Genomic DNA, 13,148 nt, shown 5'->3' with positions numbered 1-13,148 from the left:
GGGAAAGTAACTGAAGGTGACCTTGGACAAGTGAAATCACCTCAGTCTTTGTCCTCAGCAAAATGTAAATACTTGGTCCCAGAAAAAAACATACCCCTCTCCAGCTTGGGGAAACAAATTGCTTTTGGTCTTTTTTGTTGTTGTGTCCGCTGTCTTAAAGGGTTTTTAGTATTTGGCTCCTTGGGTTTTAAAGAACTACATTGCTGGGATAAACACAAACCAAGAGCTGTTAGAGCCCCTTAAAGTATTTCTAAGCCCCGACCCTTTTCTCTTTTAAACTACCTTTGCTTTGGGGGGCGGGCAGAGCTGAGAGAAAACAGACTAAGTGGGAAATTTCAAGCTCCTGATAATAAACTGGTAATAAAATCTCATCCGGCTCCCGAGGGTTCGCAGAGGAGATGTTTATGGTGGAGGGGGTTCCCCACACCAGCGCAGCTGCTTTCTAGGTTGAGAGGTTTCTAGTCCTGCAGGGCAGCTCAGGTTACCTACTCTGTGGCCTCCGCTAGGACAATTCCTATCCTGGCAGGCTTGGGGGGCGGGGGCACTTGATCAGCCCGCCCTGGCGCCTGGCCGCCCCACTCCAGGCTCCAATTCGAAGAGATTCGTGGGATTCACCGTCTGCCCTGGGGCGGGTTTCCCCAGGGAAGGCAAACAACTAGGGAGGACATTTCAAAGGGTGGCAGAGTCAGCCCAGCACTAGCCAGCACTCGGAGGGAGCTAGGGAGTCAGCCTTTCACAAGCTGCTTCTCAGCAGGAAGTTTGGGTGGGGCGGAGCAGTCCCGAGATGGAGACAAAGCTCCTTTGAATCTTTATCCAGGGGCCTGGCCGCTAACGAGAGGGGTGACGCGGACCCTAGGGCAGGGCACCAACCCCAGTGTGTAACCCCATCACCCTCTCTCGCTCCGCCAGCCCAGCGCGCACAGTCGCTGCAGCCTTCAGACGCACGCACGCCGGGGGCCCGCCGGGGCGTGAGGTCACCTCCTGCAGCGTGGCAGTCCCTATAGGAGGGTGGGGGGGATAGCCTAGGAGCAACGGGCCAGCAGCCTCACCTTCCCAGCCCCGCCGCTCCAGCGAACTACCGCAGTCTTAGAAAACTTAATGAGAACCAGATGTGGTGGCCGATGGCGAACTTTCTCAGAGTTGCTGATTGGTCAGTGTCCAAGAGCCGTAGCCAATCGGCGCGCTGGGCGGGCACGCAGTGCGGACTAGAGGTCCAGGTTGGAGATCAGCAGGCAGTGTGGCCCGCAGAGAAGCGCTGACTGAAGGGTTAAGGCCGGGAGAGGCGAGCATGTCGCGGGACCCGACAGCAGGGCGGCTAACGCCGCTGTGGCTGTGGCTGCTGCTGCTGCCGCGAGTCGGGGCTCTGCGTCCTGATGAGCTCTTCCCGTACGGAGAGTCGCAGGGAGACCAGCTGCTGCCGCAGGGCGACGACGAAAGCTCAGCAGCCGTGAGGCTGGCGATACCCTTACGCTTCTACGATGCCCAGTTCAGCGACCTCTACGTAAGTTTAGGACCTGGAGGTGCGCGGCTGGGTGAGGGTCTCGAAGCTTCTTCCCAGGGTGTCCTTGGAGTGGAACAACCTCTTTGCCTAGCTGTCGTCCCTCTGGGGACCAGGCTCTGCCACGGTGCTGCAGCTTCGTGAACCCTGCTGTGCAGGCATAAGGGTCATCTCTCAAGGGGGTGCAGAGACTGTACCTTCTACTTTGGCATCCTCGGCAGGAAGGAAGATGGGCCACGTTGAGGCCGCTGGGGCGTTTGCGTTTAGGGCGGTGGGAGGCTGTGCTCGTCGGTAGAGCTGTCTTCTCAAGGTCGGGGCGCCCAGGGCGTGTAGTAGTGGACGGGTTCGAGGGCGGCCGCAGCTGAGGGTCGCTCGCACTACGGTGGAGAGGTGGGGTAGGAACAGGACTGTCGCTGAAGTTGAGCTGGTTGTCCTGCAAGTGTCTCCTATCAGCGAGGAGAGGGCGACTTCTTGGCTCCAGCGGAGCTCCTTTCTCTCCGAGGGGCGGTAGGCGTGTGCGACTGGAGCGTGGTGGCTGCCCTTTGGGCTTGGGCGACCGCCACTCTTTCTTTCTCTATTCCTCTTTCTTATGCTTATTGGGGGGGCACGTGCCATCTCGTGCGTGTGAAGGTTAGAGAACAACCAGTTTTTTTCCCTTCCACCATGTGGATCCTGGTCCCCGAACTCAAGTCGTCAGGCTTGGAGGCGAGTGCCCTCACCCTCCTCGTGGTCCTTCCTGCAGGTGGGCACCAACGGCATCATCTCCACCCAGGATTTCCCCAGGGAGACTCAGTATGTGGATGATGATTTTCCTACCGACTTCCCAGCCATCGCCCCCTTCCTGGCTGACATCGACACTAGTCACGGCAGGGGCCGGATCCTGTACCGCGAGGACACCTCCCTGGCTGTGCTGGGTCTGGCGGCTCGCTACGTGCGCACAGGCTTCCCGCTGTCCGGGTCCAGCTTCACCCCCACCCACGCCTTCCTGGCCACCTGGGAGCACGTGGGCGCCTACGAGGAGGTCAGGCGCGGGGCTGCGCCCTCCGGGGAGGTGAGTGAAGGGTGCCCTGCCCCTGAGCGAATTAAAGGGGGATGGGTTGAATTTTGTGTGGGAACTAAGGCTTGGAGTTTCTCCCCCTGCCCACCCGTTGAACCGGATGAAACCAGTGCTTAGGCGGCTTGGGAGTGAAGTCTGTTGTTCTGTGCGTGTTCTGCGGGTCCATAATGTGGCTGAATCGGCAAAGAAAACTGCTTTAGTGAAATGATGGGCTGAGGTACACATACCAAAGACCCTGGGGATCTGAGGCATTTCACAGTTTATTTCTGGAGTCACCTGTAAGTACACAAATACTTAAAACATATGTTCATTGAAGGGAAAATTGGAAAATTCCGGAAATTAAAAAAGGAACAACCACCGTTAAACATTTTTTTTTTTTTGGTGTGAAGAGATCTAACTTTTAAGTTTGTTCGGTTTTGGTTTTTTGTTTTGTTTTGTTTTCGAGACAGGGTTTCTCTGTGTAGCTCTGGCTGTCCTGGAACTTGTTCTGCAGACCAAGATGGCCTCGAACTCGCAGAGATCTGCCTGCCTCTGCCTCCTGAGTGCTGAGATTAAAGTTGTGCGCCACCACCACCCGGCTAAACTTCCGGCTATCTCTTGGGAATATCGTTGTTGCCATTAACAATAGTGGGGCCGCAGTGCGCATATTGATTGCCGCTTAAGTGCTTTTTCTGCTGGGTAGTATAAACTCGTCATTGTATTTATGTAGCCTTTATAGTGACTGTAAGGTCTCACCCAATGCATTTACGACAGTTCCCAGTGTGGTTTCCATGTTTTTATTATAATTAATACTATGGGGTGCGTTTTAACTTTTTTATTGTTCATGTCTGTGTGTCTCTGTGTCTGCTGGGGGCAGTAGGGCCAGCAGACCATGGACTCCCTGAAGCTGGAGTTAACAGCCAGTGTTAGCTGCTGACTGTGGTTGCAGGGATTTGAACTAGCACCCTGGAAGGACAAGTGCTCTCCAGCCACCTCTCCAGCCCCATGAAACACCGTCTTAAGAGTCAAATCACTTCCAAGCCTTATCTGAAGTCCCAGGAAGGGGCAGAAAGCTTACACTTTTTAATAAGCTCTTTGTAGCTTTTACCACGTTGCCCTTGAGGTAACAGTGTGCATTCTTCCGCTCTGCAGGAGGCTGTGTTCTGCAGTCTCACAGGAGAAACCACCAACAGCTCTGCCCCAGGCTTGGGTCTGGCAACATGGAATTTGCCATGGTTGGGGTCAGGGTCCTGGTGTAGGTAGAGACAGGGTCCTCCTGTGACATTCCACCTGGGTGTAAAGTGGCATAGACCAGGAGCAAAGCCATGTTTACTTTAACTCCTAGTGTTTCTTAGCTACAGAAATAGTCTTGTCTTCCATAGGAGGTTTGAGAGCTGTCCCTGCTTCCTCACCAATGGTGGCTGTGCTTGTTCCGTGTTCTTAAAGGAAGAGACCCGTTTCCTAAAGTTCAGCAAAGGTCTAGAAATAAGCGTCGTGTGAAATTATGGTTTCTCACTTGACAGGTAACATGTAGTTTTGTTTACTGACTAACCTTGTACTGTGTGGGTTTGACGTCTTAATTGCAGTTCAACAGAGTATAGCAGAATTCAACTCAAACCCTGCTCTCTTTGTTCCCAGTGTGCCCTGGGCCGGCTAGAGAAGGTAGGGTCCGCTGCTAGGTTTCATTCATACGCTGTTTTTTAAACATTTACCTAAAATCATGTATAACAAGCTTGTAGTAGAAAACAAAGTAAACACTTTTAATACAAGTAGCTGTGTTACCAATTCTTATGTTTCATTGCATTTTCTTACAGTTTTTAGACATTTCATTTATGAGTGAGGGTGTGCTTGAGTATGTGTGCGCGTGCGTGTAGAGACCAGAGATCACCTCAAGATGTGCTTGTTCTGCAGCTCAGGTCTCTCTGGGACCCGGGGCTCTCCAATCATGCTAGGCTTGCTGGCTAGTGAGCTCTGAGGGTCTGCTTGTTTCTCTCTCCAGACCTGAGATTACAAGTGTGCTGCCATGCTTTTTTTTTTTTTTTGTTTTGTTTTTTTTTTTTTTTTGTTTTTCGAGACAGGGTTTCTCTGTGTCTTTGGAGGCTGCCCTGGAACTCACTTTGTAGACCAGGCTGGCCTCGAACTCACAGAGATCCGCCTGCCTCTGCTTCCTGAGTGCTGGGATTAAAGGCGTGCGTCACCAACACACGGCGCTGCCATGCTTTTTATGTGGATGCTGTGAGTCAAAGTGGGGTCCTCATGCTTGCATAGCAAGCACTTCATAAACTTTGTTGGCTTCCCAGCTTCTCTTGTAACCTTGAAAAAAAAGCAACATGTCACAGTCATGTATGTGTGTATATATATGTGTGTGTGTGTGTGTGTGTGTACGTGCATATACACATACATATCTATGTGTGTATATGTATAGATTTATAACTTGTATTTAAACGTAGTTGAAATTTATTAATTCAGATTTATACAATCTCTGGGGTAGACACTGAGTGGACTGCTCTTATCCCAAAGGACCTTATATTTAGTAGGGACATCATTGATAACCTTTTATTATGGTAAGTGTAGTAGGCCCTATACTTAGAGAGCTTCCTCCAAACCCTTCCTGTTTAGGGAACCTTCTGGGTGGGTTTCAGTGAACAAGCAAGGTTCGTTCATTCAGGATAGTAGGTGGAGCATGTATCACCTCTGTGCTCTGGCTTAACCTATGGGGGGCATGGCAGGCGCCTATCTTTCAGAAGAGAAAGGGTGATGGAACTTAAGGCTGGAGGGCCCCATGTAGAGAGAGGTTGTCCCCTCTGAAGAGTATAGATTTGATTCCTGGATGGAGGGCAGTCTTTGAAAGATTTTAAGTGGAGGATTGTTCCTTTTGTTGTTCGTTTTGCTTTTGGAAAGCTCCTTCTTTTCCCTGTCTCTCTTTTAAGATGGGGTCTCATGTGTCCCAGGTTAGCCATAAACTCCTTGTAATGGAGGATAACCTTGAATTTCTGATCGTTTTTGCCTTCCCGCTCAACTGAGTGTTGAGATAATAGGTGTGCTGCATCACACCCTACCCAGTGAATGCTGGGATGGGGATCGAAGCCAGAGTTCTGTGCATGCTGGACAGGCACTGGACCAGCTGAGGCAGGACCCCAGCCTGAGAGCTTTCTGATGACATTAGTTAGTAAGGGCCAAGGGCAGTCACTTTAGACAAGGTATCTTCCGGGTTGTGGGTTTATAGACCTATGACACCATGTCTGTTGTTTTTTAGTGTGTGTTCTAGGGATCCAACTCAGGCCCTCATGCTTGCCCAGCAAGCCCTTGGCACACTGCGCCGTTTCCCTCCTTCAGTTTTGCAGTTCTGGAACTCATGCAGGTTAGGTAAGTCTTTACGACTGAGCCACATGAAAGGGCCCAATAACTCTTCTCAGTATACCTTCCAAGTGCTTGTAAACACACTTGTAGAAGTGGTCTTGGAAGAAGTGGCCCCTCAGTCTTCATTTTCTAAGCTGTAGACTGAGGAGACAGCACTGACTTTATAGGGTTGTCATAAGAATGAACTAAGGTGAATTTTTAAGCAGCCACTGTCACCTATGGAATCTGAGATGCGCAGATGCTCAGCCAGGTACTTGCCCGTGTTGGCTTGATAAGACCAGGTTCTGGTTCTTGTGTTCCTGCCCTGTAACAGTGGCATTGGTATCCTTTATGTAAGGATTTGGTTGTTTTATTTCATTTTATCTTGTGTGTGTGTGTCTGTCTGTCTGTCTGTCTCTGTGGGCATATGTGTCTGTGTGATTTCATGTGTGTCTGCATGACGTGTGTGGTCTGTATGTGTACATGGTGTGTGTATGATGTGCATGAATGATGTGTATGAGTATCTGTGAGTGTGCATTGTGTATGTGTTTGTGTGTATAAATATGTATGTCTATGTGATGTGTGTGTATATGATGTGTGTGTGTCTATGATGTGTGAATGATGTATGTGTGTGTACATATGGTGTGTGTATGGTGTATGTGTGTCTGTATGTTTGGTGTGTATGGTGTGTGTATTCACTGTGAATGATGTATGTGGGTGATGTGTGTGTGCATGTTATGTGTATGTCTGTGTAGTGTTTTTGTGTGATATGTATGTGGATGATGTGTGTATAGTGTATGTGCTTGGTATGTGTGTGGGTGGGATGTGTGTGATATGTATGGTACATTATGTTCGTACCACACATGGTGCACATGAAGAATTTGTGAGAAGAACCTCCTGGCGAAGTTCCTCTTAAACATGGGTTGCTGGAATTGAACTCGGATGGATTTCTAGGCAAGGGTTTAACCTGCTGAGCCACTTTCTGGCCTTCTGTAAGAACTCTACTTGGAGGGTTTTCTGAATCACTGTTTTTCCTTTGTCTGTTTTATCTTTTCTTCAGATTTTGCCCTGGGATTCATTCTGTTTGAGGAGGGCTGTGTGCACAGAATGTGTTTTCAATTACTCCTGTGGAAGGCTCTTCTGAATATATGAAAGCCCTGGAGTTTAGCTCTGAGTTTGATAGTTTTTTTCTTTAGGTAGATTTTGGCACAAACGAATCTCCTTTGCCTGGAGGAGATTATGATTTCTACATAGTTTTCTTACATCTGGTGTAATAATCTTAATGTCACAGTCACTGGAAACTTGACATCAGAGGAATGCCATCTTCACAGTGTAAAGTGATTCTGTTCATGTTCATTCTCTTCTTGGATGTTCACATTGGGTGTGATGGAATGTTCTACCCGGCATGCAGGAATGTCATGGTGGCACTGCATAAAATACACGAACAAATAAAGAAGTATTTGTCCACTCAGTCAGTCTGAGATTTGAACTGTCACTTCATAGAGCAAAGAAGTTAGGGCCTCAAGAGCGGAGTCCTGATGCCATTCGTTGTTCTGGGAGTTTCTGCTTTCAAGGGAGGGTTACTGTGTTCTCATTTGGGGGAGGGTGTTATCGAGAACTGAGTTCTGCAGTGTGTATGTGGAATGTTTTTGCTCACTAGGAATTTCGTTTGGGTTGGAAGGACCATGAGAATGGAGAATGAGATGGCTGGAGAGTTTATACTGAGCTAGGCTGTGTCCTGGGAGAAGGATGGGGGTGCAGATCAAGCAAAGAAGAGTTCTCTTGGCTGCAGTTGGAGTCATGGTGGCCGGAGCTTGAGGCTGCTGGTCATGCTGTGTCTGCAGGAAGCAGAGAAAGGTGAAGGCTGGCTCCAGGCTTTCCCCTTGGTATGCAGTGAGGATCCAGCCCAGGGAAATGGTGCTTCCTATATTTAGGGTGGGTCTTCCCACTGTAATTAGCCAAGATGATTTCTCAGAGACATGCCCAGTGGCTGTTTCGTTGCTGATTCTAGATACTGTGAGGCTGACAATCAGTGGTGCCCCTCACAGTTGACCAATAGAGGCCTTTGTATAGGGTTGGTGCAAAGATGACGGTCTTTGGTCAAGAAGTTTGGATTTGGCTGGCTTTTTTTTTTTTTTTTTGGTTTTTACGAGACAGGGTTTCTCTGTATTGTTTTGGAGGCTGTCGGTCAAGCCTGGCCTCGAACTCACAGAGATCCGCCTGCCTCTGCCTCCCGAGTGCTGGGATTAAAGGCATTGGCTGGCACTTTTTAACTTCTAGAGCTCCAGTCTAGAAAAAGTGTGTGTGTGTGTGTGTGTGTGTGTGTGTGTGTGTGTACAAGTCAGTGAAGACGGAGAGAATTGAGAATGGCTAGATATAGGAAAATGGGTTAAAAAGCTGCTGATGTCATTTGAAGCCTACCTATATGAGGGAAGACACACTATCGGGAACTTGAAAGTCTTGGGCATTTTCTTTTTCTTTTCTTTTCTTTTTCTTTTTTTCCTTTTTTTTCTTTTTTTCCTTTTTTTTGGTTTTTACGAGACAGGGTTTCTCTGTATTGTTTTGGAGGCTATCGGTCCAGCCCGGCCTTGAACTCACAGAGATCCGCCTGCCTCTGCCTCCCGAGTGCTGGGATTAAAGGCGTGCGCCACCACTGCCCGGCTTGGGCATTTTCTTAACTGCAGTGCAGAGACGGGTAGGGAACACCCTGAGCATACCAGTGTCCCACAGGAATGGGGGAAGAACTCAGGGAGTGGAGGTTGGTGTTCATGCCAAGCATGGGAGGCCAGGATTCAGTGGTCTGACAACTCAGAGAACACGTGTCCTTAGCAAGACAGAACAGTGAACTTTGTCCCCACGAAGGGATCTTTCATTTCTAATTTTGTTATCATTTTGATAAGGCTGGAGAGGCAGCTCCCTTGTGGGAAAGATGACATTCTGCTGGTTGATGTTTTATTTCCACCAGCCAGACTCTGCCAGTGTCAGATCAAGACTGAAAGGACGGAGTCTGCATCTACAAAGACATGGCGGCTTCTGCATGGTTTCTGTGAAGGAGGAGGTTTTCTGTCTCAGCAGGAAACTGGAGACACTGCAGCCAGGCCACTTTCTCCTCTCTGCTGCCCCTCACCCTATGGAGAGCCCCTCTCCTCTCTGGGATCCCAGGGAAGTTGAGAGCCAGTGACCTCCTGTAGCTTTTGCCAGTCCATCTGAGGGTTTCCCTTCAGAGCCTTGGAGCCCTTCGGGGCTCTTAGAAAGCTTGTCTCTGGGAATGTGAGGACCTTTCCCTTTGGACACCAGTCAAAGGGGATTTGTGAGGAGGGACCCTTCAGGACCTGTGAAGTGGCCTCTTAGCGGTCTGTGTGGAAGTCTGTAGGCTGACAAGGGGTCTGTTCATGTGTGGGTAGTTTGCAAGCAGCTCAACTCTTCTGGAGTGTACTTTGGGATCATAAATTATATTAGAAGAAGGTTTTTGTTGTTTTTCCCTCTGTATTTGCCTATTTTAGTGGAGACAAGAAAATTAAACACTTGAGCGAGCGCTTGTCGGAAAGGTGACAGAAAAGACGCTCAAGGCATTCTAGCTGACAAATGAACAAAGCACTAGGTGTACAGATTCCTTGGTTAAAAGCCAGACTCTCCCATCACAGTCCTGCTTGCCTCTCCCCAGACCCCTCTCCCTTCAGTTCTCCAAATGTAGACCGCCCTTATCTTACAGAATTCTCTAAATTTAGAACCTGGGTTCTCCCTTATCGCGCAGTGTGGCCACCATGCCAGGAGCCTCCACCGTTGGTTATTTAAGGCTGGGGTTCTCAGCCCTGCTTCTTTTATCTCCCTAGTTCAACTTTGTCGTGACTGAACTTGGTTGTAACTGGCCCCACCCTGACTGATGTCATGTGTTAGCTGTGTACCTGACTGATGATGTGTGTTAGCATGTACCTGACTGATGACGTGTGTTATCGTGTACCTGACTGATGATGTGTGTTAGCGTGTACCTGACTGATGATGTGTGTTAGCCGTGTACCTGACTGATGACGTGTGTTAGGCGTGTGTGTACCTGACTGATGATGTGTGTTAGCATGTTCCTGAGATGGGAATTTTAGAGATTCTGACCTTTTGAGGAAGAGTCATGAACCTTTTTTAACAGGGAGGTCATAGAGGATGCACAAGAGTGTATAGATTTGCTTCTTCTTGAAAACCATATTAGTGGCCGGCGGTGGTGGCACACACTTTTAATCCCAGCACTCAGGAGGCAGAGGCAAGTGGATCTCTGTGAGTTCGAGACCAGCCTGGTCTACAGAGCAAGTTTCAGGACAGCCATCAAAGCCATAGAGATACCCTGTCTCAAAAAACCAAAAAAAAAAAAAAAAAAAAAAAAAGAGAGAGAGAGAGAAAACCATATTAAAATTTACATTTCTTTGTTCAGTCAGCCCAACTTTAGTCTAATCAACAGCATTAGATGGTGGGAAGGTAAAATTGACATCTGAGAAGTTCTAGAGTAAGACAGACAAACCACAAGGACATAGTCCTTCCTTGAATTCAAATTTGAGGTTCTTCTCTGTGCCCAGTTTTGTCTTGTTTAGCAAAATGGGGACGTAATGGTACCGATAAATAGTTTTCCTATCATTCATCATCTTTATACAGCATGTATTTTTAAAAAATCCCCTTCCTGTTTCCCTATTAATTGTAAAACAAATATGGTCAATGAGAGAAGCAGATGGTAGTGCCTAAGACAACCAAGTGCCCCTTAATTCTTAAAAGGTGCTAAAGGCAGGGGGTCCTGTTGACACTGAGTAAATGAAATACCCAGAGTGATTTCAGAGTCACCTGGGTGTTAATTCAGCCCCTTCCCTCCTGTCTGCCCCTGGCTGCTGCAGCGTTTGTCTGCATTCACTGCTGCCACTGTCGCCACCCCACCCCCACTCTGATGTCCTAAACATTAAAGTGGCCTCTGCCACTTTAAGTCCCTGGCTGTTTCCCGCTCCTAAAAATGCAGGTTATTGTGGGCAAAGCCACTGACCTTGGCTCTGTCCTTGAGCCTGCAGCATTAAACATAATGTTTTGGCTCAGCAGGTACTCGGCCCTGTTGAATTAATATTCAAACGAGTTAGTGAATGGGATTTAAAACCAAACCAGGCCACCGAGCTGACCGCCTACCAGAAGTCAACAGAACGGGTGCTGGAGAATAGTAGGGTTTACATGGGAATCTCACCAAGCCTGTTGCGTCAGTGCTTGAAGGTCAGGGTTTTCTAGGTGCAGGGAAGTAAGCACACGGTATCAAAGCACATAGTAGGGATGGGAGCTATTAAACACTGTCTTGAGGGCATAGTGAAGTCAAACGTGGCAGGGGAGTTTGGGTCAGAGCAAACGCCCTTGAATGACTTAGCAGAGATGGCGGACTCTTGCAGGGCATGAGCTCTGGGGGCTGCCATCGCCACCCCTTGCCCAACCTTAAGCACATTGGCAGGTCCCTGGGTCTGTTTCCTCACCTACACTGTGACAAGATAAAAAGAGAATTTGATGTAAGAGCAGTAAGAAGGCCTTCTGATCAGCCAGTTTCTGACTGAGGCGTGGCCTGCAGTGGGCATTGAGTGGGTAGATAAGTGGGTGGGTGAATGGAAGACGGATGGATGGATGGATGGATGGATGGATGGATGGACCAAATGAGAGATGTTGAGACACAAGATTACAAACTAGGACTCGAGTTATGGGAATGAACAACTTAATTTTGCTCCTTGTTCAGCAAGGAGAAGCTTGGAACCTTAAAATTTTTAAATATACTGTTTTAAAGTTATTTATTGAGAATTTATACATTTATACAGTATATTTCAATATATTCACCCCCCCTTTTCTCTCCTGTCCACTCACAACTTTGGGTCCTTTATTTGTTTTAATAACCCACTGAGTACAGTTAGTTTAGCCCATATGGGCATGGGTGAGGGAGGGGTCACTCACCAGGGACCACACCCCTAAAGTATACCGACTCTTCATACCCTGTCAGTCATCAACTGTCTGTATCTGCTCAGCTGCAGGTGGTGGCTTCTGTGCCCCTCCCGCATCCATGCATTCATGAGTATGGTAGCACTGTCATGTCACAAGACATTGTTTTGACCCGTTCCTCCTGACCTCTGCCTCTTAAACTTCTACCTGTTTTTCTGTGATGCTCCCTGAGTCTCTAGGGACAGCCTGTGGCTGAGCACCTCCACAGACGGTGTGTTCTCTGTGCTTTGACTAGTCATGAGTCTATACATGAACTGCTGTCCACCGAACAACGCGCTCCACCTCTCGGCTGAGAGCTGCACTCATGGATGGGTTTAAAGATGTAGGTTTTCAGAGGAGGCTGATATTGTATACATTTAACAAAACAACAGCTGTAGATTCACTCCAAGGGCTTATGAGCCTCCCCAGCATGGGTTCTTGTCCACATTTACAATACCAGGCAGAAGTTTCCTCTCGTCCAGCATGCCTTAAATCCACCCAGAAAGTGGTTGATTATCCTCATAGCATTCATGCCACTTATTGCACCCATGTGTATATCTCCCAAGACAGAGTTTCATTGTGTAACAGCCTTGGCTGTCCTGGAATTCGCTCTGTAGACCCGGCTGGTTTCAACTCACAGCGATCCACCTGCCTCTGCTTCAGGTGCTGGGACCATGAGTACGACTTGCCAGAGCTTTTGTTTTGTAGTTCTCTCAAATGTCTCAGTATGAGGAGACTGTTGGTGACTTTTCTCCCTCAGCAGCCTGCACTAGCAGGGCTGGGAGCTTCCAGTTAGTGCCGGGTTGATTTCTCCAAGTGTCATCAGTTACGGGATCTCCTTACTACCACGATTGGGTAGGTAGAACCAGCATTGATACAGGCGGCTCTGTGACACCCTTGACCGACAACTTATGTGGGAGGTATCCTACACCTGGCACTGAGCTCTTTTTTCCGTGTTTGTTTTGTTTTGTCTTGGTTTTTGAGGCAGGGTTTCTCTGTGTAGCCCTAGAACAACTAGCTTTGTAGACCAGGCTGGCCTTGAACTCAGAGCTCAGCCTGCCTCTGCCTTCTGAGTGCTGGGATTAAAGGCATGCGCCACCACTGCCAAGACTGCACTGGGCTTTTTAATTTGACAGCTGCGGCTGATAGGAGGAGCATCCCCCCATGTAAAGCAACTCTAAACGTCTGTTGTGTATGCGTTTTCACAGGTAGGGTTCCATATGGCTTTTCCAAGCATCCTTAGTGTTTGTTATCTTCCTCATCTCCTCTTCCCTGGGACCCTGAGGTTTCTTAGCCCATGTT

The 13,148-nt window shown here is 48.5% G+C and overlaps 1 protein-coding gene across 1 annotated transcript; it reads left to right on the top strand.

The window, feature by feature from the left end:
- Positions 1-1,071: 1,071 nt before the first annotated feature.
- Positions 1,072-4,196, top strand: LOC121138097 (nidogen-2-like; the record flags this gene model as incomplete). Its single annotated transcript, XM_040740915.1, has 3 exons — positions 1,072-1,501; positions 2,241-2,549; positions 4,173-4,196. Coding segments are annotated over exons 1-3 (546 nt in total), but the record flags the coding sequence as incomplete, so codon positions are not given.
- Positions 4,197-13,148: the final 8,952 nt, after the last annotated feature.

Source organism: Mesocricetus auratus, unplaced genomic scaffold, assembly GCF_017639785.1.
Source record: "Mesocricetus auratus isolate SY011 unplaced genomic scaffold, BCM_Maur_2.0 contig_11686_pilon_obj, whole genome shotgun sequence".
Classification (NCBI taxonomy): domain Eukaryota; kingdom Metazoa; phylum Chordata; class Mammalia; order Rodentia; family Cricetidae; genus Mesocricetus; species Mesocricetus auratus.
The sequence above is the reverse complement of the archived record's forward strand: the minus strand, read 5'-3'. Positions and strand labels throughout refer to the sequence as shown.